Raw genomic sequence first — 24,806 nt, forward strand, 5'->3', positions numbered from 1 at the left:
ATGGATGCTTGCTACACACAAGTTTGCTTCTGCAGAGAATGGTACGAATCAAGGAAAAAAATGATACCTTGATGTGCCCCCCAAAGGTGTCAAAATCAAAGAAGGAGCATAACTTGTTGCTGTATTCATAACATTGCTTCTCCGTCTCCCCGAGCACCACTATGTTTCGGCTTAGCAGTCCCACTTCTGCTCTCATGTCAACTCCGTCGACAACTTCTCCTGTGTGAAGGTATGTCGCTTTTCCTGTGGGAATAACATGGGATACTATGTTTATTCTGCAAATACTGCATATACCAGCTTATTCTTACTACTAGCAGGAGCTAGAGTGAGAATGTTTTGACTGGGAGGTGAAACTTGGTCCTGCTGAGATTTCCTTAGAAGAGGAAGTGGGATTTGTGGTGTTTGACTGGTTCTTGTATCCAGATGCTAAAGTAACAATTGCTGGCACACATGGTCCCATTTCTCGACCTGGAAGACAGACAAGGTGATAACCTAAAAGAAGCATTTCTACATGACCTGGAACACAAGCAGCTTTGTACTGTAGCCAGATGTATAAGATCAGAGATGAGCTATTGGAGTGCTACTGAAAGCGATAAATCCCCCTAACAGATAAGCACAAAATTATTTATCATGGGGGTTTCCCAAACTGTGGGACACTAGGAAAGACTCAAGAGTATGTGGCCTGCCTCATGGACCCAGGTGAACCAGATCCCGATTGCACTAAAATCAGCTTTGCTGCTACTTTCACCAGGAGCAAGATAGAGCAGAGAGCCTCAGCAAATCCAGCACATAACTGTTAAAACTACTCATCCAGCAAACTTTTTCCATTTAGTTTCAGCCCACACTGGCTTCGCCAGAGCTGATGAGGGGGTCCCCTGGGACATATGCAGGAAGTTCAGAGGCTCCCCCTGCCAGACTATTCTGCACATAATCCTCTGTACCTGCCTGCTCAGAGGGGTCAAAGGCATGTGAGGTCTTGCTAGGGCCTGCCAGAAGTGGCCTAATTCCAGCCAGTGTGAATAATTAGGAAGCAAAATAATCTTGGTGCTGTAATTTCATTACAGTGTATGTACACTTCCCTTCTCCCTGGCTCAGCTCTCCTGAAGCAAATGAAGTGGGAAAGGCTTGTATTACTGACTATATTCCATATTTTTCCCGAAAATATAGGTAATAAACTCACTACGGAAACACTGAGCTTTAACAAATGTTACGCTTGCATGTATTTTGTTTCAACAAAGACATTCAAAGCAGTAATTAGAAACAACTGGAAAGCTTGGAGAAGCTCTCTCTATTTAAGTAGAATTGCCAAGAGAGAAGAAGCGTTTTAAACATTTAAATGTCCTCCTCCTAAGCCAAACATGAAGTTTTGACTCTATAATAAAGATAAATACACATCAGTCTAACACAGTTTACTCTCCTTCACTCCTTGAGCTGGAAATAATATGGTTCAAGGGCTAGGGCATTCTGCTGGGAACCAGAAGGGCTGGGTTTTAAGCCTGGATCCTTCACCAATGTGCTGTGTAACACTGGGTAAAACACTGCCATTGTTCTCTGCCTCAGTCTTCCCATCTGCAGAGCACCTTGAAAGCTATAGAGGAAAAGTAACAGACTAGGCTACTTCATTTTTGGGAAGGAGTGTCTCTCCTTCATCCCTTGGGTTTAATTCATCCAGTAAAGAACGAGACAAATTGTATGCCATACAGAGGAAGAAAGAAAGGCAGACTAATACTGAGATTAATTATGACAGCATGATAGCTGGAAGGAGAGGGGCCACCTTCACCTTTTCTCCCTTTCTTTTGCACCCCTTAAAATCTGCATGACCATGGCAAGGGAATTAAAATGCTGATCCACTCCGAGTCAGTAGAAAGGCTTGCACCAATATGTTGAATGTGCAGCTTCTGCAGTATTACCAGACCAGGGATAAGGGGCCAAGCTTGGGTCACACACTCAATTCCCTCTTGTGGCAGCAAAATGTGTTGTCAGAAAGCCACAGCGTGACCCTGTTTCTGCATATGATCATGCTAAAACCAGATAGTTTCACAGGATCGGTTTAAAAAATGCAGCCAAACCAACAAAGGGTGTCACTGCCCTTATTTTTGTCCATAAATTAGCACACACAGATGTAAATTTCCTTTGCCCAGAGAGACTATTGAATTATTGGGACACCATGAAGCAAGACAATCCCCAATGTTTTTTAAGATGTTATTTTTGGTTCTTTTGTTTCATTGACCTTGCTCTGATTTACTGAGGGTGAAGAGGAAGTTCATATAATCAGAATAACATCCTATTTTGAACATCTCTTGCATTTGTAGTCCTGCAATTAAAATAGCTGGTTTTGTTATTTATGTGTGTTGAGTACTGGAATAATAAATGTTATGCTTGCATGCATTTAATTTAATGTAATGCCAGCGCAGACATGCAAAATAGCTTAAGCACTGAAAACAATGTTAAATATCTGCTAAACAGCTTCTAAATATAGCTTATCAGGACGTGTGTTTACGTTGGGCTTTTGCTGACTTGGCTTGATTTTAGATAAGGACTTGCCTTGCAGCTTTCTTGTTCAAAATGTAAAAGTAGATTTCATATAAATGGTGTCTTTAATAGGTTGTGGAAAAACAACTCTCTCATAACAGCAGCCAGAAATCCAAGCTCCGCTTAACAACAGAACAGGAGAGCCACGTTGTAGAAAAGGTTCATGGAAGAGGGACTACTGCACTGGAGTTATTTTGAACTGTTATTTCTATGTAGAAAGTAAAGCCAAGCCACTCCATACAGCAACAAGCATGTGGGATTTAAGCTTGGCCTGACCCAGTAGCCCATGGGGTACATTCAGAGGTCGATGCAAAACAATTCTGTCCAGTGTAGTATTTGGACAGACCCGGGCTCCTTGCTCCATAGAGCTGTAGCTTGAATTTGACATAAAGTTACAGCTGGCATGCTGAGCATCTTGTTGGAGGAGGGCAGCAGGCTGAAAAGCAGTACTCGAGACCCGGCAGTATGGAAGCCCAATGGCAATGACTTGCAAACCAATTCCACAGGGGTTCCAAAATAAGGAGAAGAATTTTATATCTTTGAATCCTGGAGCAAAATGTTTGTTGTTTAAACATCAAAGCCATCCTTGCGATTGTCCAAACCGTATCGAAGCCAGATGGCAGCTGGTTCACAATTTCCTTCACTGGGATCTACACTGCTGGCATCACCAAGAACCAGCTATGCGACTGCAACCAGTATTTGTTGGCAACGTCCTTAATCAGAGCAATGTGGTTACCCACGTCATTTTCAAGGGAGAGTCCTAGTAGCAGGATAATAAGAACTCTCTTGATTTATCGTGCTGTGTCTCTTGGTGCTATATTACATTAACAACATATTAAAATACTCAGAAACACATCACTGAGACTCCATCTGGCCAATTGGTAGCTTGATTCAGCAAAAATATTTAAATTTCATCTCTACTCAGCAAAGCAATTAAATGGATTCTTAACTTTAAGCATTTATTTAGGTTCTGTTAAAGTCAGCAGGCCGTATGCACGTGATCAAAAGTAGGCAGATGCTTTGGTGAACAGGGATGAGAAGCTGAATTGAGCCCAGAGACGAGCAAAAACGGAGGTACAAAGTAGAACCACTCCAAGCCCTATGGAGTTCCAGAGTCAGCCCCTGCTACGTGGATTTAACACAAGAGCTTTCACTCTGGATCCTTATGGAAACTGCTAGGGACCTGAGGCTAAATTTTTAAAGGTATTTAGGCACTTAATGATGCACATAAGTAACTAATGGGCTTCTTAAACAGTTACATACCTACACGCTACTGAAAATCTCACTAGGTGCTCCTTTGCAAATCTAAATACCTCTAAAAATCTGGCCCTAATTGGTATACAGGCCTAAATTTCATTTTTAGAAGTGATTTGGTCTCTTAAGAGCTTAGGTCTGATTAATGGTAGATGTGTCTTAGGTTCCTAAAAAACCTACCTCACTTCTGAAAATGGAATTTAGTTTCCTGTATCACTGAGAGCTCCTCGAGTTCAGATTTTTAAAGGTAAAATAAAGCTTTCCCTTGAAGCTTCAGTTATCTTAGTTATGAAATGTACATATTTCCTTCATTGGCTATTTAAGAAATCAACATTCAATTTACATGCTTTTTAGAGATATCGCTTTCAAATTTAAGACAATTTAAGAAAAAATTTCCTCTCTTGAGTTTTTATAAGGACAAAAAAAACTTCTAAGGCCTATTTAGTTCTTCATTGTACTGGCATACATGCAAAGCATACACAAAACACATTAACTCCAGCCCTTTCAAAAAGAGCTGAAAGCCTTTTTCCACTTCTTATCGCTTTTCATAATCTTCCAGATGTTCAAGATCAAAGTCAGAAGAAAAGGACCATCATTTCCTTCAGAACATTATTCATATTTGATTTCCTCTAGATCTGCTTTCTGCAAACCCTAAGATTTTATTTTTCCAGGATGCTTCTGGTTGGTTTTTTCTCTTAGGCAAAAAGCTCCTGCTTTTTTATTTCAGTCATTCATGCACTTCCATGGACACTGGATCATTAGTAACTGTCACTTTCCTTATTTAATATACACACAACCAGGCCTGTTCGATTCGTGTAATCTTTTTCCTGATTATATTTAGTGACAAATGATAATTTTCAGTGGTCTAACTTGATATAGAGTCCTCCTGAGTCTGCCACATATTCCTATTGTAATACTGAGCCATGAGGGCCTATGCACAAGGAACTTATTGTTGCATGACTTGGGTGCTTTGACTGGCTTCTTGCTTTCATTTACTGAAAAGCCCAGCAAGACTTCTGGAGTGAAAGCTCTCAAAGGTTTATCACTTTTACATAACCCTTTTCAGAGGACCTTTTACTTAAAATTGTTTTTTGGTGGAGTTTGCATCCAGCCTTTCACTATGAAGGATGAGATTTTAAAAAGAAAAGTATGCGGTATAAGACTTTCTGGGCCAGATTGACTGCCTGTATTTCATACTGTTTTAGTCATTCTTTTTCTTTCTGTTGCTTGGATCTGGCAAGGCATTGAAAAACAGGACCCAGACAGGCAAAGCACTTCGATACAAGCTTAACTTGAAGTATGAGAAGAATCAGACTGTTTATGCATGAGACATTAAATAAGTGCTTCATGCTTGGCTGTCAGGCTCTTCTGTCTGTAGTCTGCTGGTATCTAGGCTGAGGCTAACAGAATTTACTCCTGAAATGAGATACAACAAAGGCCCAGATTTTCCCAGGTCTGTTCAAACCCAATCTATTGCTGACTGATTCTAGCATATGTTGGAGTTTAGAATAATGCCTTAATTGGAGCGGAGACTGGAAACCTGCTATGCCACAACCCTTTCCTAGCTGCTCTTTATCCTCTCCTTGTGCCAGGTGTGAGCAGAGTGGCTGGTGGAGGAAACAGCCTTGCTGCTGTCCCTTGGCAATAACACCCAGAGTGCAATAATCACAGTGCATGCAGAGCAGAAGACAGAATCCAGCCAACCTTTTTCGCCCAGCTACTCAACATTCAAGAGGGATATTTTGGGGGTACAGGAAACTAAGCATAGCCTCCTAAACTGGCCTCTACTGCTCTCTGCTGTAGATAACAGATTTGCCACTGTAGTTCTTTCTATAAATATCAGGGTTTTTTCCACACTTGCCCATGACCCAATGTGACTCCTACTTGGAAACCATCTCAATTATAACTCTTTTCTACTTAACCTTGACACTTGCATCCTGGAATTTGGAGTGTGGAATGGAAAGGATGGGCGATGTGTCTAAGATATAAGAAGAGTTTCCATTTCTACAATTAAGCCTAGCCCAACCTTTCTGAAAACTGAAGTCCATATGTTCTTCTGGGATGCTTCTCTTACACGTGCTTCTAAGCAAGGGCAAAGGAGGGAAGAAGCAGCCCATAAACATTTCTGGAAGGGTCATTTCTTGTGACATTTCCTTCTTGACCCAAAGGCACTAGCAACATAGACCCGTAACATCTCTTGGCCAAATGGTACCCACCCACAAATAATATGGATAATTTAAATTAGCACCTGAAATTTCAGTACAACAGTGACCAAGTAGGGAGCTAGCATGCAGCAGCTACATTCTGTTAATGCATACTGTACCTTATTTCACAGTAATTTCCCTCAGTACACAAACTCCCAGTAAAACTTCACAATTTCTCAGCCTTTACAACTCAACCAGCTGGATTAAACATGTGTGATTCACTTGTAATCAGAGTTTTACTAATAGGTGGAATAATTAGAGTAATTATGTCAGCCACAAAGCAATTTTTTCTTCTTTACGTCTTATCAAGTATTATGAATGCACAAAAGGGTATTTCATCATTGCTAATCTACAGTGAAACTTAACAGCATCATTAATAACTGCATACACAGCCACAAAGATGCAGATAAGGCTGGTTTCCCGGGAAAACCATGAAATACTTGATCTTTCCTCCTATCCTGTTCTACTACAGTAACACAACCCTTCCTTCCTTCCTTCCTTCCTTTTGCTCTCAGCCTCGCACTGTTCTCCCCCCATGTTTTGTGAAGTCCAGAGATAAAGCATCAAACAGTTTTCATCAGTTCCCACGCAAGTAAATAATCTACACAATGAAAAAGGTTGAGCAAAGGAGGAGGAGGAGGGGCAGAGTTCCTTTTTAACTAGTGACAATTTTTCTGGCATGGGCGACATTTGTGAGTTGTAAGTACTGTAGCTCTTACTCATGGAAGAAATAGCTTTGAAATCAATCTAAATACTCAAGTGTTTGCAACAGTGGTCCTTAGATGCCTGCCTAAGTGTTTAGGCTGGAATTTTGAAGGACTGTGGTTAGGCATCCAAACCCTACTGAAATCCACTGGAAGTTGATATCTAATTCCTTTAAGCTCACTTCAAAATCCTAGCCTTAGTCCCTTCTAATACGAAACTTTTTCTTCTGCAGCCACTTCTAGTAAGTAAAATGAGTATAGTTTCTTAGCAAGAAGTATCACATATAAAGAAAGAGTATATGAGCTAGCTAACTAGTCTGGCCTATTTGGCAAAATATCCAAAGCTGGGTCTATTAAAATAATATTAAAACATGAGACCATTGATTATAATTAGACCTTTGCTATGCTAAGGAAGTGTTACACCAAGTCATCAGTCTCAGAGGGTGAGGATTTTTTTGTTACCTCATTAAAAAAGTACATGGTCAAATAATTTAGATCCTAATTTAGGTTTTGTTAAAAAAATAAAAGAGAAACTAAAAATTAAAGGTGACAACAATGATTTCCAAAGGACAGATATTTTGGAGGTCACAATCTTTAAATGCATGTGTGTTTATCTATATGAAGTACTCTTACTGGAATTGGTGAGGAAAATTTAGAAAGGTGCACAGCAATTTGAAATGGTGGACAGAAAAACAAATGACTGGCAGGATTGGACCCATTGCTTGCAAATCATTTTCACTGAGTAACAAAGGAGAAGGGACCAATGTCCCAGTGGAGCCAGCCATAGAACCGCACTGACCTACTTTGCTTGTAGTGAAGATGGACGTGATTTCACTTTTTCATGCGATTCCCTTTGAACTAGGCTGAACTATGTCAGAGTCATGTGCAATTCTTTTATTTTATTTTTAGCTTATGTGATTTTACTAGAATAAAGTTGGATGCGATTCTCATTATTGGGCCACATTGTGCCCTGACTTATATAACCAATGAAATCCTATTGACGTCAATGGAGTCCATGGATGTAAGTCAGGGCAGACTCTGGTTCCAGTGTATCTCACAAATTTTCCTAACTAACTGGAGACCCAAAGCACAAATATTTTAACAAGTATTTCCACATACATTTCAATTTGGAAGTACACCATTTCTCTTTCTTTTTTCTGTTCATTTCCTTAATATGCACTCAATGGAAACTTTTATCTAGAAGAAATAAGATATGAAAGCCTCTTAGAAAAGTATTAATCTGTGGTCTGTATTTTTTTTGATTATGTTCCAAGATTTTTCTCATGATGTAACTTGTATCAGTCTAGTTTGATGCAGTTTTTTCCAGTAACTTAAGTGTTTCTCAAGAATAACACTAGGCTCATAGACATCCACTTTTTGAAAGTAGTGGTCATGTAAAGTCATAAGATTCTGCTGCATTCAAAGTCAGAACAATATTTTTCTTGGCTTCCCTCTTATCCTTCTTTCAGCCCACCTGACAATGACAGACTAGATTCCTTCCGAAAAGTGGTTGCAGAAGGAAACACTTGTATCTTTCTAAGAGGCTGCATCAGAGATAGCGGTGCCTGAACTATTCATGTTGCAGAGCCAACCAAACTATTACATTCACTCAGACTATCCATACATATTTTCTCTAGATGAATCTACAAGCATACATTTTACATGGTGTTGGCGATGTATATAATAACTACTCAGAAGTTAACTCAAACTGATTCTCCATTAGGTTCTCTCAACTACATATTGGCAGTTAATTGTAATGTGTCTGAATTACTACCAGACAAACCAACACCATTAAAATATGGTACATTTTATAAGTCCTAGATGGGTCTTTGTTGTTGTTGTTGTACAGAAGAGCTGGGAAGGCCTTCATCTTTTGACAGAACAGATTGTTAACGGGATAAATATATCTTCACGTTAGAAACCAAGTGGCCAAACCTAATTCTGGAAGGAAAAGATGACCTCAGTGACTCTTCACATCAAGTCTTTGCCCCTCTGCTGAATTGACAGTGTTGTGGTTGCAGTTTGGGAAGTGGAAGTAGTATATAAAGGCCACTGAAAAACCATGACGTAGCAATGATTTTCCCTGCCAGCAACTAGTTCTAGATCTGAGCTAATCACCTAACTGAGGAAAACTTTGTTCCTCATTATTACTCCATTAAAGATCCCCATTTCATCTCAGAGCAATTCACTCAGTGTCCAACAACTCGCCTGGTTTATCTAAGTATTGTGTCTTGAAATAACCTGGTAAACCAAGTGACTTTAGAAACTTAATTTATCATCACTGTGTATTACGGTCTATAATAAACAGTAATTTCATTAAGAAAACAGTATTTATAAGTGCAATGCCACCTTTCTACTTAAATATATCTTTCTGTCAGAGACAGCCAGCTGTACTGTAATTCATAGCCCTAAAAATCTCCCACAAGCTGTTCTTCCCAATCTCTCTTTTAAATAAGGAGATGCATCATCTTGTGCTTTTCAGAAAGCAGCCCTTGTCTCGAGCACTGATATCATCTGATTTAGATAAACTCAAGCATACCCTGCAGAGTGCTTAGGAGACAGGGATCAAGTGCCAGGTTCTAGGGAAGACGGACAGACAATCCAAAGATACAATGGATGGGACCAAAGTCACTGATGGAGGTTAGATGATTTCAAACAGCAAAGTTCACAGTGGCACTAACAATCAGAAGGCGAAATTCAGGTTTTGTTTACATGATTAATCCCACAGACTCACATGGAGTTGCCTGGGAACAAAATGAGAGTAGTTGCCCAAAGTAATACTGAATGACAAGAAAAAAACCTTACCTGCTACTTTGACCTGGTTAGGTTTGCAGGCTCTGCATGGTAATACTTGGAACTCTTCAGCCTGGTACATGGAGTAATCTGTGCTGGCAACAACAAGCCTGTCTCCAGGCTTCCATGATCGCACATCATCTACCAGAGTCAAGATTATGCTGTTCACATTGGTATCAATGGTTACTGTAAGCTTTGGTCTCACTGAAAACCAAAAAGGGGGTGACAGAAAATTTAGCTCATTTTGCCATATCTTGTCTGCTAGCTTTTCTGAATATTTTTCACGCTATCAAAAGTTATCAGTTTAGTATTAACAGACAGTACAGCTCCTCTAGGTACGTGCCAGCTTGCAGTTAGTTTGTGAAATCAATGAACACAAAAAAAACACCTATGTTATTTACAGCAGCGATAAGGTTTGCTGAAATGGTCTTTGAAATAATGACTGCTTTTTACAAAAAAATCCTGCCTTCCATCTTTGTCTTCCTACTAGCTGATGATCATTGAAGAATCTTCTCTTATGACCAATTTGGGGAAAGTCTTGTTTGCATTAATAACTATACAATAAATTATTAGTTTGAAAACCATATTTCTGCTGAAATGTGTTGGCTTCTGTCAAGCTGAACAACAATCTTCTTTATCTTGAAATGCTTTATGAAAGATGGAGATGTTTATAGGTCTCACAAAGTATTTGCTATAGTATTAATAGGTGTTACTGATACTTTCACCTCACTGCTCTTAGCATCTAGGAACTTCTTCAGAGAAATCTTTTGCAAAAGTATCTGTGTTCACTCCCATGTTGCAGCTAAACCTCAGCTTGGATAACTCTACTAAGCTGAAGTCAGGCCTACAATAAGCAAGGGCTACTCTCATAGACAGGAAGGGCTCCTTCCTAGACTAGGGCTAGACTGAGCCTAGTCTAACCCCCTGTGTCACAGAGCTTAATGGAAGGGACAGAGGGATGTTGACATGATTAAAGCAAAGAAAGCAACAAGAAATTCAAAAGGTTTTCCAAACTGTTTTCTTGGTTTGGCATTGACTTCCTGGTTCATCTACAATAGGCAGCTCAAAGAGAGAAGAAAGCAAAATGGAATTTCTGCTGTCAATGACATGGCAGCTGGTTTAAAAAAAACAAGTCACGTACCAGATTTGCTGCACAAGAACCGTACTTTGTAGTTTCGGCACCCTTCATTTGTCTGGTTCTTCCCATGGCATAAAAACCTATAATCATGGCCATTTTTATAGAAAACCTCAGTGGTTAAATTAGCTCCATCAAGCGTAACTGCCTATGATGGAAATAGAAATGCAAATAGTGTGGTAAGTCAGATGAAGGAGATTTTGTGTACTCCACCCAACACCTATGGCATGGTAAGAAGTTCATTACATTGTATTCTGATGATGCATGTTCAGGTGATGTAATGGAATAGGATGAACGATCTGCTTAAAATCCAGTTATATTCTAGCTGGTTCATGCATAATAGCATTGTATATACAGACCTCAAGGATTATTGCTAGGTGCATGGTGACACTCCTGCATCTATTTTAGGGTAGTATTTTTTGGAACTAGTATTCTGACCTTCACTAGCCTTGTTTTCCTAAATTTTATGCTGCTGTCTGTTTGAGGTCAGATTCCAGCTCTGAGTGCAGATGGATGCACTTACATGAACTCATTTCAGTGCTCCAGGGCAAACTGTGTCTTGACCCTTGCAGAAGAGAGACGTGGGTGTCTTCTTCCTTCCTTGCAAAGGCCAGGGATAACTGCTATTTTTTGTCCTCAGGGAGCACATGGAGTGCTCCTACATCTTGGGCTAACAGGTTGCCAAAAAAGAAGCAAGACAGGGTGGACCAACAGCTCCTATACAAGTTAGATAGTATTGCCGTTGGGTATGCTGTTAAAGCCAACTATGCTGTCCCAAGGGATGAGGCAACAGGACTGCTCCTCTGTTTCTGTTGGGGTGATACAACCTACTGAGGCTAGGATTAAACACCACCACAATCCAGCCCCCAAGATTGCAAAAGTTTTCACTACTGCATAAAAATGTGATATGTTGCAAGGAGTATCCTTGCACTAACATTCACTTGGCCTAAAAAAGCAACAGGCTTGTAAGTTAGTGGTCATCTGCATTAGCAGCCTGATCCTGTACCCTCTCACTCATGCAAATCTTCCTTGCACAAACAGGAATATTTTTAAGAGCTCTTCAGATGATGTAAATCAGAATAGATTTGTTGAAATCAGAGAGCTCCAACTATTTTCATCAGCTGAGGGTGTACTAAAGGGTTGTTATTGCCAAGAACAGAGGGGAAAAAATCACGTTTCTTATTTTACTTGTAATACACATTAATAAAAGCAGCTATTATATAAATTATGGCTTTCAGGGTCAGAAAAGAATTCTGTCATCCAGCATAGAAATGAGAGCCAAAATAAATCTGAATTTCCTAGGAGCGTAGTTTTACTACTGACCTAGCAAATGATTGTGGAGTATTCCCCCACACCCCCCCTTATTGTTCAATCAGAGATTAAACTTAAGAATTAGTCACTGAAACCTTTGCTCATACGGGTAACCCATCAACTTCAATGGAGCTTTCTTGTGAAGATGACTTTGATTAATCTACAGGAACAGGTTCCTTGTGCTCCGACATCTCTTAACATTCAGGCCAGTAAATATCCCAGTGGTCCCAATTGCTTTGTTGTCTTCTGCTAAGACAAATTTGAGCTACAGAATTTTGCCAACTGGCTATCTAAGTATGTAGTTGGCATTTACCAGTAAAAGCTACTTTGGTTCCCGGCTGCCTTAAATAGCCTTTTGGAGTCAGAATAAGGTACATGTTTTCCTCTCACCATGTGCACCAGAGGATGTAATTGCATGTTTAGCACTGAACAGAATTCAAGTGTCTTTCCACAATGTGATGCTATGGATTAAAAAAAATATATGGCTAAGACCCCAAAAGCTTTTGTTCCCTAATCTGATACAGCTGGTAGTTCTAACATATAATTATATTCTACACTTAATTTTTCAGGTACTTCCATTTGCAAGGTCATTTTAGATCCCTGGCTGTTTCCATCCTCCTTTTTCCCTTCATGTTCATTTGGAGAAGCACATATTTTATGGCAGTGTCTGTAGTATCCACGACTACCTGTAGGTTTCAGAAGTCAGAACTTACTGAAGAAGGCCTGTTTCTGCAGCCCTTACTTACACAAGTCATCCCATCAACTTCATGGAGTCTGGTTAGGTGAATAAGGGTTGCAAGATAAGGCCTAAAATAAGGCACTGTTTCTCTGCCTTGCAAGTTTATCATTAGTCTGAAAAACACACACCTGTTAGATGCCAGCATCTTGCCCAGTCTATGTATTAAGCAGCCACTATCTCTTAACTAGCAACTGAAAGGATTCACACTTACAACACTATCAGCAAGGCCTGAGATCTCATAGACCCTACTTGACTTGGATATTTCATTTGATTGCCTACTATACTGTTAGTGTACAACTGGCAAGGGAAAGTGTGTATGTGATCCTACCTGGATATCAAGGGGGTGACTACAGATTTCATTTGGATAGGCTGCCTTGAAGTCAGAAAGTTTCTCCATGTCTTTGGATCTTGCCTTTTCAGGCTTCTCAAACCACTTCGTCCACTCTAAGTCTGGAGACAAGGACAAACAGGAAAGGTTATTTTACCAAAAGTCACACATAATTAATACAACTAAAATATATTTAGTGTAATTCCATGGCAAATACCATTAGCAAGTTTCTTTGAAAACTGCCTAGTCCCTGGCCCTCACTGCCAGCTGCTTTCAGTGATGCTCTGAAGAGGAGCCAGGCAAGGGAAGGAGGCGTTGTTAAAAGCTGCATGGTTTGAATATGTAGTATGTATACTACTAAGGTTTGTGGGTCTTGGATTGTATTCATCTCCCTAGATCTCTTTCTATGCACTCAAATCAGGGAACAGACCGTTCCCATTTGTTAACTGAAACAGCCACCCACAGTCAAAAGAAATATGTGTGTGTGTGTTTGTCTGATCATAAGATATAGAAATTCATATTCAAAGCAAAATAGAAATTAAAAAGGATTCAAAATATACAGTGGGTCTTGTAAGAGTTCAAAGAAAAATGTCCGTGTGCTTTGCTAGTGTTAACAGCAACTTAGACAAGAGATTATCAGACTCTTGCTAAGTGGAGGAAACATGCTCCATGTGCTAAAACAGAAATATTTAAAAACTGACTAGAGCTGTTGGATCACTTTCTATCATGTTGCTAAAGGGCCAACAGATGTCTTACCTTGAACCCACTCACTGGTTGAAGACACATTAAAATGTTCTCCATTTTCAGCCTGGAATAGTTTGAATACTTTGGCCATGGCTGACCTCCTCTGTCCTGTAAATAACAATACCAATTAGCAATTGCAGGGTCTGAGAAGGAGAGGAGATAAGACTGAAAGGGCAACGGAACAAGTCTGCATTTGCATATCTTGGGTCTGGGTCCAAGTTCAGGAATTACCCAGAAAGTTTCAAGCAAAAGGTTCCTGTTATTGGAATGGTTTTTCAGCCCTTTATGGCTCCGTAGACATTTGCTTTTGCAGGGATTAAGAACCCCCCACAAATCAAGCCAATTAAACAAACCATGTTTTGCTTCATTTAGTTGTTTTCATTTGCTGACTTATACTGTGATAAACCACATCATTATCTCCATTTAGAAAAAACTATTTTGTTCCACAGCAAACATTCAACACTTTGCTGCTCATAATGTTACTGCACTTTCTGAGGCTGTGACAGAGGAATATCAGGCCTCGCGTTTTCAGCAGATGTTAGCTGGGATAGTTCCATTGATTTATGTTAGGGTGGTTGGATGCATCTGATTCAGTGGAGATCTGCTGCTTTACACTAGAGGATAATCTGCCCCTGTATTTCTGTGTAAAGAAACACCATTTGTGTCGTGTCATACCCCATCCTTATGCATCACGCTATGCCTTATGTTAACTAAGATTTGGGCAGCAAATCAAATGAAATGTTTCTGCCCATTTCCTGTTCTCAACTTCGGTGCAGCATAGTCTCAGTAAAAAAAACATCCTGGAGCAATTCATCGCTGGAGTAACTCTTCTGACTTCCATGCAGTTTTACTGGGGATGAATTTCCCCCCATAACTTCAAGCAAATATTTGCTTGTGAATTACCTGGATATTCAAGGTGGTCTTCAACAGAAGCAGAAGGGTTTCCTTTAACTGTAATAAAACTCCACGGGTGCCTGAGAAAACAAAATGAGAAATGATCAGATTATTTCATGAGTTATATGCATGCCTTTTTATAACATAATTTGTTTTCTTCTCTCTGAGGTACCATATTCAAAACAGCCTGATTTATGTGACACTACATTTTGGTTAACATTAACAGTATCTTAACACTTTATATTTCTTTATTAAATATGCCACAAGAGAATGGAAGCTCAAAGACAAACCCCTTCTTGATACATTTATACAGCACCAACAATAAAATACGGACCTCACTTTTAATTGAGTGTATAATGGCTAGTGTAAGATAGGCACAGAGGGTATTGGGAATGCCCCTTGGAAGCTATGACTCTTCTATTTTTTCTGAAAAGAAAACTTTAAAAACAGCCAAATTTGGCTGAGCAAATTGTGCTTGTACATCAGGCTGCAACCTTGAGTGAATTGCAGGGATTTGCTATAGACTCACTATTGCTGTTTTACACAGACTACAAGCCGAAATGTTCTTCATTTTGAAGATGGATCAGGAATAAAGATTTATGACGCATAAAGATTTGTTCACACCTAGCCTGAGGTCAGTAATTAGTGAAGTTTGCTGCTATCTTATGGGCTGCTGCTGGGCATGGTCAAACTCAACAGTTTCTAATAACAGTAGAAACACTAACATGTGAACCCAATAAGCATGAGAATGTATTACCCTCTTAGCCTTGGAGACGGACCCTCTAGAAGAGTCAGTGGTCAGGATGGGGAGATTTTTTCCTGCCGCTAGCTGCAATATTCTGTTATGTGTGTAAATAGAAGACTTTGGCCATACATGCAGTTACTTTTAGCATACGCCACAACAGACTAAAAAGGCCACTGCATGGTTTTTCAATATGGTAAGCAGCCACAATATTGAGCTTGGAATTTGCAAATAGCCATGTCGCTGAAATCCCGTCTCTTGGCAAAATTCCCATGGACTTCACAAAAGTCAGGATTTCACCCTGTAAGCTGAGGGCAGCACCTCCCACATTTCTCTGGAGGCAGTTGGAGAATGGGTGGCACAGAAACCTGCCTTCAGGCTTTTGGGTGGAAAACACAGATAGTATTGGAAACCAGCCATGAACTGTACTGGGTTTTATCCGCTATCACTCACATTCGGAGTCCATACTTCCCCCGCTGAAATCAGAGACTAAAATCTCCTTCACTTCAGTAAGGGCAGAAGCAAGTTCTTAACAAGCATGGGGCCTCCCACAATCCATAGCAAGGATGCTGGCAGTACATAGACCTTGGTGAGGTAGAGGACATAGCTTCTCAAAAGACACGGCAGTCCCAAAAGCTCATCACAACCACAGGACACACCCAGGAGAAGTTGCAAAGCTGCCAACACAAGTGCTTGAAGAGTCTGTCAGGCATCCAGATGCTTCTGCTGGAAAATTTTCCTGTGCACCAGCTGCCAGAGGCATTGAAGTGCTGTGATCTCCATCCAGCAGAAGGAGCAGGGTAGGGTGCAGGGATAAATGACACTCTATCACTCAACAGGCAGGCTAGCTATTTTTTCTTTTCTTTTTACCAAAAAAACCCTCCAAAACAAATGATCAAAAATTGGTGGTTTTATTTTTTTTAAAGTCCAAAAGGATTTTACAAAATTAAAGATTTAAGAACTTGTTTTTAAACTAAATGTTTTAGGCCCATTTCATTTCCCCCAGTACTTGGTTCTTTGAGTTAGTTTATGACTGACAGTGTTTTTAGGTCAGTTCATCCTTAATGCACACATGTCATTTATCTTGCTGTTGTGAAATGTAACAACCAAGTGTGGCTGCTGTTTATGCCAGCACAAATCTACAGGGCCACCACCGCTGCCAGTCTGAAGAATTGTGTCCACAAGTGTTAAAAGTCTGTCCTAATTTGCTAGTATATATATAGCTCCTTATTTAAAGACACACGCATATTTCAACAAAACAAGGAGCTGGGAGGAAACAGATGGGTTTTTTTTATTCTGATTTTTTGGATTTGGCATCTGGATAACAAGCATTTGCCATAGGTTGCATCTTCAGCAGGTATAAATCAGCATCATTCTTTTAATGGGAGCAACGCTGATTCACACAAACACAGGATCTGGGCTAATGTAACAAAAAAAGTGGAGACTAACACAGAGATAAATATTTGTCTGTCATCCTTCCTAGCCAGAGGCACTAAAAAATTACCCGGGAGGTGACTGGAGGATAGCTTGACTCATTTGACACTTTCCAAAATGTGGAACAAATAGATCTTATGCAAAACTACTATCTAGGGTTGCACCAGGTATTGTCTCAGCAACATTTGCATTCAGCCACCAGCGGGACACATGGGACTATGCAGATCAGGCATGCAGGTGTTTGATTTAGTATTGTCAGCCAGCCAGAAAGCCAACAGATGTTTGAGGGTGATCAGTGAGAGGGAGAGAGCAATCCATCCAGAGTCCATTGTTAGACTCCTCTTTTGAGGTGCCACCAGGACAGTGGATCTATAATCTAGAAAATTTCTCAGAGTCATGTTCACAAAATTGCAGTGCTTGATGCTGTCAAGAGGGAGCAGAAACTTTCTGCCTTTCATAGGACCTTGTTTTGTTTAGTGGGCTAAAAATGTGCTTAAATGTCTAGTCCCCTGAAAGATGCTAATTCTGCTAGGAAGTACAGCCAGCCAGCCCAGAGTTCATACTCCAAGGATGATTAAACACTTATGTATGCATTATGTGCACTATTGAGGGACCAGTTCAAAACTGACACTAAAATAGCCATATCCACCTGCTGGTCCTCACTAACTGATATTTCAGAGGTAAATGATCTCAGTCTGATACAAATGTATGTTTGCATTTCAGTATTTGTATAGAACAGAGATGAGTCCAAGATGCAAAATTCAAATGCGAATTTTTCCAAGTTAGCATGATTTCCAGTCAGGGGTGGAGATACAGAGAAAGGGGGCAGCTGTACCATTTGTGATGTGGCTGTGGATGGAGGCTTTGTTATGCTTCAGCCCATCTCTAGCACAGTTTTGTGAGCTAAAGCTTAGTTTTTACTCAGGCAAAACCCAGGGAATATTGCCTTCAAGGAATAATGACTTCTGACTGAGAATCAGGCACTGAGGCATATTGAAACATGGAGTCTTTGCTAATTTTACCCTTGTGAGCACTTTAAAAAAAACCCTTCAAAGAAAGCTGTGAAAAGTGCTGCAGGGTCACATTTACATAGGTCTTGGGGGATTTAATGGAAATACTTACAAAAGTGCCTAAGTGAATTAGGTAGCTAACCCCCTTGGGTGCTAGGCATTTGTCTGCATTTTTGGTCCCTAAATAGCTCTGGCTCCAAGAGACATGGGTAACCAAACCTCAAAGAAACTGAACACAGTTTAGGTGCCTAAGACTTGAAAATGGCATCCCTTAATTAGCAGAGAGGGATTGCAAGCATTTTTTGCAAATTCGTCTGTTAAACAGCAGTCACCACTAACCAGTCAGCATTTGCCAGCTATTGCCACACTGTGGTACCCCAATGCCATTGTTAATTCATATTTTAAAATACAGTGAAATGCTGTACTATTCCAGATACCCATTCTGGTGAGCATTAATTTTTTGATGGCGACCACTGGTTCATGGAAGTGCTGAAAGTCACCCTTCTATAGGTCAACTTGTATAGGCTTTTCCATTACAAGCACCTATTGTAACGGTGTTAAAAACAAGTGTTAAATTGCTGCCATGGTCTAAAAATACCTAGGGCAAGTTCCTTTTACAAATTCATGGCAGGGAAAAAGCCTGTTTTTTTCCTTTTGCAGGACTGGGGGAAAAAAGTAGAATTTTCAAAGTCATTTTCCATTTCCCTAATTCTAGTCTTTAAACAGAAAGCTGGCAGGCCAGTGACCCATAACATGGGCTCTAGGTAGCTCAGAGGAAATATTTCAAAGGTAGAGACAGGCTTTTCTTTGGGTTATTTTTGCAAACGGGATTATTTCCTTTGGAATTCTCAACACCGAGCATACAACAGCCTGTAACACTTACAGCAACCTCCCAGCTATGCTACCCTGCCTACCACACTGAAATATACTACATTTTCAGGTGCCAAATTGACAAATATATGCTCCCATAGGCTGTTTTTTGGATCAGTTATCCATGATATGAAGGATTTTTTTTTAATATCCCACAATGACTTTTTGGTGCCTTGCAGGGATTATGAAACATATGGGAACAAAACGCAGACTTTTTTTTGTTTTAAAGTACCTACCTTCAGATAAACTCAAAAAATTATAATGGCACCAACTGGGTAAAAGGCACATATTATTGAAAATAGTAGGTGAGCCAACATATACAATCTATTGGCCAAAAGAATTTTTACAGTCCACAAAGTAAATGTTATGCATGCTAAATTATGGGCTGTATAAATCCCAAATGTGCATTGAACTAATTAAACAACATATTGCATATAATGTCTATATATATGTTTAGTCAGGGGCATATGGCTATTATACTAAGGGAAATACACATGTGCACTGTGCAGCACATAAATGTACAGGGCATTGTGGTTATTTAGATATGTATTTGAAATCTCAAGAGTAAAGCATGAAAATAAATAGGAACAAATAACTTGTGGAGTTAACATCTTGGAAAAAATGCATCCTTTTTAAGATGAATCATGTTATTCCTCAATGTCCTAATAAAAATACCCAATATAGGCATCTTAAATTATCTAATAAACTGCTAAAACTTCATATGGAAAAAAGGAAAACTTTTCAGAGTGAAAGAACTTCATGCCTTTGAGAGAGTGGAATTATTTGGGTACATGGCGAGCATAATAAAGCCTCTGTGCTGGTAGAATTGGGACAACTGGCACATACCTAAACCCAAGGTGGAGGAAATGCTTGCTGCCCAGTTTGGTCATTGCTTTCCTGGCTGAGTCATCTAAGTTTCTAGATCCTTCATCATTCACTGCGACTGAGAGGATCATGCCATTAGCAACTTCGCTCAAATACTGGACAAGACGTGCACTTTCCCCTTTCACTTTGTAGGTGTCAAACCTGAAGAAAAAAAAGAAGCATTTACAAGTTAGATGAGCACCTTGCCGGGGTCATCTGACCCCGGTGCTCTTTCCTGCCAAGGCAGGGGGTCGGACTAGATGATCTACCTAGGTCCCTTCCGACTCTAGCTACTATGATACTATGATACTATGATACAACAACGAGCATCACAGCTTTCCATACATTTTGTCTACATATGAAAATAAATATTATAAAAGGCATACACATGTCTGTATCACTACAGATCCAATGATATATGAGCCCACGACAAAAATGCTGGTATTCAGTAAATAGTACATTGAGTTGGACAGAATGATTTCAGTGATTTGTTTAGAAGTTTACACTATGGTTTTGTATCAGATTGAATGAGATGATTGCCTCACTTTATATTAGGCAATAGAAAAACTATTAAAATAACCACTTTGCTGGAAAAATGTCACTTTAAACCACACAACAAGACTAGCTACCTAGCTAGATTAGGTGGATTGATAAATGATATCCATACTGGGACTGTGTGAACCTTTGGGTGCTGATTTGATTCAGAGAAGATTCAGTGGCTGAATCTCTGAATCTGAATTGAATCAGGAGACCAATAAAAAGGTCCAAATTGATTTGAAACTCTCTGAATCTATTTGGAAAAGATTCGGAGAGCTTTGGAGATTCAGGCAGTCTCACCTGCTGCCGCAGGGAGCTGGAACCAGACTCCACGCTGGTAAGTAGGGGGTGGGGGAAGGGGGCCTGGAAGAGGGGGGAGAAGACCATGGGGGGACCCATGCCAGGCCCCATCCCTGCCTGCTCCCGCAGCCCCACTGAACACTCCCCAACCCCCGTCCACTCTCACAGCCTCCCCCATGGCTGCCCTGCCTGCCACAGCTCCCGGCTCTTTAAAAAAAAAAAAAGCCCCGCTCTCACCAGCTGCTGCAGGGGCCATTGGGGCCTCTGGGGGCTAGTGGCATAGGCCCCCACACAGCATGGAACAATGGGGATTGCCCTCGCACCTGGCAGCAGCTGGCAAGTGTGGGGCTTTTTTTTAAGGGCTGGGACACTAGGGCCAGGTGGGGCAGCCATGGGGGGACTGGGAGAGTGTGCGGGGGTCAGGGGCTTGTGGCAGAGCCCCCCATGCAGCGTGGGGCAGTGGGGATTCCCCCCCCACATCCCCTGCCTGCTGCCTGGCAGCAGCTGGTGAATGGGGTCTTTCCTTTTTTTGTTTGAGCCGGGATGCTGGGGGTGGGTGGGGGATGGGGGCTCATGACAGAGCCCCCCACACAGTGCTGGGCAATAGTGGGAAGTGGGGATTGCCGGCCCCCCTACCCCCCACCCCTACCACCTGGCAGCAGTCAGTGAGTGCCAGGCTTTTTTTTTTAAGAGCCGGGAGGCTGGGGCCAGGCAGGGCAGCCATTGATGGGGCTGGGAAAGTGGGCAGGGGATGGGGGCTGTCTGATTCGAAGATTTGGCCGATTCATCAGTGGCTGAATTGCCGAATCTATTCAAGACAGTGATTCAAAATCACCAAATTGAATCACTCTCCCCCTAATCAGCCAAATCTGAATCCAAAATGAATACGAGCCACTTCACAGAGGCCTAATCTGTACTGATAATACACTTAAAAAATTGAGGACCTTTAGTACTAATGAAAAAGTGTGCTACTCCTGAATGAATTCATTACTGTGCAGTCATTATAATTAGATAGAAATGCTGTGTTGGACTTTGAAAAAAATTGGCTTTCAGGGGAAAAAAGAATCTACATAGACTGGCTCTTCACTAAATATAGGCTTCAGCTATATAAAATTGCCAATTGTCTTAATTAATGTTAATATATTTTCTTAGAAAAGGGCTGCAATTTTACTGAAGTTAAAGAAGGAAAATGTATCGCTTGCTCCTGATATGACAGCAGTGCTAGTGAAGCTGGGATTCTCCAGCAGCTCTTTGTAAGAAATGTTTAACTTGTCAAGGCAAAGCTTTTCGAGGGAGTTCTGCAGCACCTTGTTAGGATGCCACTTTTTATTTCTAAGGTCATGAGGCAGGATGATTCCTTTTGTTCTTCTGTAGTGTTTAGAAAAACAGGGTCCTAATTTCTGACCTGGGGTTCTACTAATATGAAGCTAATTAACACAAATAAGATACTGTGCAATAGATCTAGGAATTGCTGATGATCTGTCAGAAAGGAAGGTCTCCAGTGGAAGTTCCCATCTGATAAGTTCAAAGAATCTGTGACGTATCCCTTTTTGATTCACAGTCAAGAGGACCTAATTCAAGCAAGGTACTGAGCACTGCCAACTCTCATGGACTTTTAAGGGAGCTGAAATAAATTATTGGGATTGGGCTACATACTTATTTTTGGACACTATTGAAATAAAAATGGCTGTTCTGAACCATACGCAGAGGTCTGCATAAACATGACAAGTGGCAATGGCTGTTGCCTGTCTCTGATCTTACTGGGATGCTGTCTACAACACATGACCAGAGTTTCTCAGATACCAACAGTTCTAACTGGACTCACCGATCTGAATGGACAACTTCCCCTGTCTTCGGGTCAATAACGTGGACAATGATGCCTCGATGACCCCAGCTCCTTTCAAAGTAGTATCCACCTTTTTCCATGCCACCAGGGTGAAGGGTCTTGTTTAGGAAAGTCCAGGACAATTTTTTTTCACCATGGATCTCAAAAGTTCCACCTCTGCTGACCCCAATAAACTTTTGCCCAAAGTAAGTGTCAGGCTGGGTGCCATCATCCGCTCTGTAAGGTTAAAAAACAAGGAATTAGAATATTTTAACATCCAGCCAGCAAGACACCTTTCGCTTTTCACCTTGCTTTGATACTGCCCAGAAGAGGAGGAAATATCATGGCTTAATTTTTTTTTTTTCAAGAGAGCCTAGGGGATGCAAAATGCTGACACTTTACAGCATTATTTGCCAGAAATAGCATTGACAACAGAGCTAGTGAAGATTAGAGACAGTCCAGACTAGTGGACTGGGGTGCAGAGAAACCCTGCCTGCTTGGCTCTGGGTTAGATGACAAAACTGAATTTGAGAACCAGTGATCCAGGCAATGCTCTTGGCTTGTCATCAATTTATTCTCCCTTATTTTTTGTTCTTCCAGATTACCAGCGCCTTTTCACTTTGAAGACTGGCCTACCCACTAGTCATACTAGCACAAGCTTACCTAGCACAGATGTAGTCACACTGGTATGAATATGCTGCCTCAGATAGTTTACCCCAGGTAAGGAAGTGGCCTAAGTGCTGTAGTTGTATTCACATCCACACTAGTGCTTATACTGGTATAGCAGCACTGGTAAACAAGCCTTAGTGTAACAGGAAGTAAATATTAGCTAAGCAGAGATGCTAGAGCACTTTGCAGCTATTAGGTTCTTTAGCTGACCTATGTTTACCCTTATGGAGGGAAGGAAAAACATTCAGACCAAGGCCACCGGGAGGAAAAAATAAGGGAAATACTGGAACTTTTTCCTTGGGGCTTTACATTTAAAAAAAAAAAGAGATAATCTATAAAATTCTTTGATCAAGATTTCTAGGTAGATCAGCTGGCGAAATTGGGGTATGTGGCATAAGCAGAGACACTGATTTCTGCACCAGAATTGAAGCACAGGGATACTGTGATGGCTGTGGGGGCTGTCCTCCTTTCCTAGCCAGGGATGGAGCTGTGGACAGAGTGCACAGGTCAGCATCACAGTTTTAACCCTTTCACAGCTGCTGCCAAATTGGTAGCACCTTTTGGCCGAGCAGCCTCTGTAAAAGGGTTAAAACTGAAACTTTTGTTGGAGCATTACTGGTCAGGATTCAGCTCCCTGGCTCTGTAAAAATCTTTTTCCTCATTTTGCCTTTTCAGCACAAGCTGTGTGTCCTATTTGGGGGGATGCTGTATGAGAGAGAATATGGTATACGGCAGTTTTGTTACATGTGTAATTATCCTAAGGATCATCTTAAAGAAAACTGAAAAGCAGGTCCAAATGTGTGTTACTCTAAAAGTAATTCCATTACCTCAGTAGGCCACTGAGCCCCTTACAAAGCAAAACTTCCTTGAGTGACTGGTCTGTAATGTGAATGAGAATCTAACTGCAATAACTTTGAGCCTTTATATTGTAAAAAGGAATATGGAAGATAAAGGTGCAATGCTATATAGTGTACTGTATAGAATATGAATTGTTTAGGAACATACCGCCCATATAAGATGATGGTCACATTACTTTGGTATGGGCATATCTCACTTCCAATATGCATCTCTCCTTCATTTTCAATCAGTATATGTCGAGTACGCAAAACAATAGGCTCTACGTTGTCCTTAATGACCAGTTTTCCTATGGGGGGCAAAAACGTCACAAAGTTTGTTTAAAAATGTAGCAAGTCACCAGAAACAATAGCTGCAGTGGGTGAAAAGCTTGGCTAAGCTCAGAGAAATGTAAAAAGTGCTCCCCAAAACAGCTGCAGGGCCAACATTGCAATGCTTGCTTGGATTTTACTCAGGCCAGCTCTCAGCCAAATCAATGGAATTTTGCAGAGAAGCACAGGGTGCAAAGTAAATGGAGACTTTGGAGTGAATGGGTGCACCTACACATGCCCCTGTGCCACCATTGTTACTGTGTAGTAACATTTAGTACTTCCATTGTTACTGTGCTATGCTGGTGGCACACAGCTAATACATCGCCGTAGTGAGGCACTACAGCAACGAAGCGCATTGCTATGGTAACATAGCTGTGGCATCATGGTTCATTGCTATGGTGATGTAGCATCTTGTATAACAGAGAGCAGACACAGATCTATATGGCTGAAAGCTGAAACCCTAGGATTACAATCATTTTCTTATGACCTTACCTATGCAGTGAATTAATAGAAAAGTGTCTATAAAGCAAATTACAGCACCAAAGCTATTAGGCATTTTGATAAACTTTTGCAAAAATTCTCCAGTGAGGACAATAAACAAGTGGGTTGCAACTGCACAGAGCTAATATCATCTCTGTCACCATCCACCCTGGTGCAAACTTCAATCTGGCTTCATCCCATCCTTGATCTTACTCCAAAAGAAGCTGCACCTATGTCAGACATGGCAATTTAAGTAAGCCTAAGGGAGAGT

General features: G+C 40.8%; 1 protein-coding gene across 1 annotated transcript in view; it reads right to left on the bottom strand.

Moving 5' to 3' along the window:
- The window catches only part of CEMIP (cell migration inducing hyaluronan binding protein), a 139,009-nt gene that overhangs the window by 39,018 nt on the left and 75,185 nt on the right, over positions 1–24,806 (bottom strand). Inside the window, exons 4-12 of the mRNA XM_019533705.1 lie at positions 23,895–24,033; positions 22,221–22,457; positions 19,541–19,720; positions 14,648–14,718; positions 13,757–13,852; positions 13,001–13,122; positions 10,629–10,770; positions 9,500–9,691; positions 68–243 (exon numbers count right to left, since the gene is read on the bottom strand). Coding sequence (XP_019389250.1) covers positions 68–243; positions 9,500–9,691; positions 10,629–10,770; positions 13,001–13,122; positions 13,757–13,852; positions 14,648–14,718; positions 19,541–19,720; positions 22,221–22,457; positions 23,895–24,033 — 1,355 coding nt within the window. The remainder of the gene's footprint in view (positions 1–67; positions 244–9,499; positions 9,692–10,628; positions 10,771–13,000; positions 13,123–13,756; positions 13,853–14,647; positions 14,719–19,540; positions 19,721–22,220; positions 22,458–23,894; positions 24,034–24,806) is intronic.

This window comes from Crocodylus porosus, unplaced genomic scaffold (assembly GCF_001723895.1).
Source record: "Crocodylus porosus isolate Cpor-Errol unplaced genomic scaffold, CroPor_comp1, whole genome shotgun sequence".
Lineage (NCBI taxonomy): Eukaryota > Metazoa > Chordata > Crocodylia > Crocodylidae > Crocodylus > Crocodylus porosus.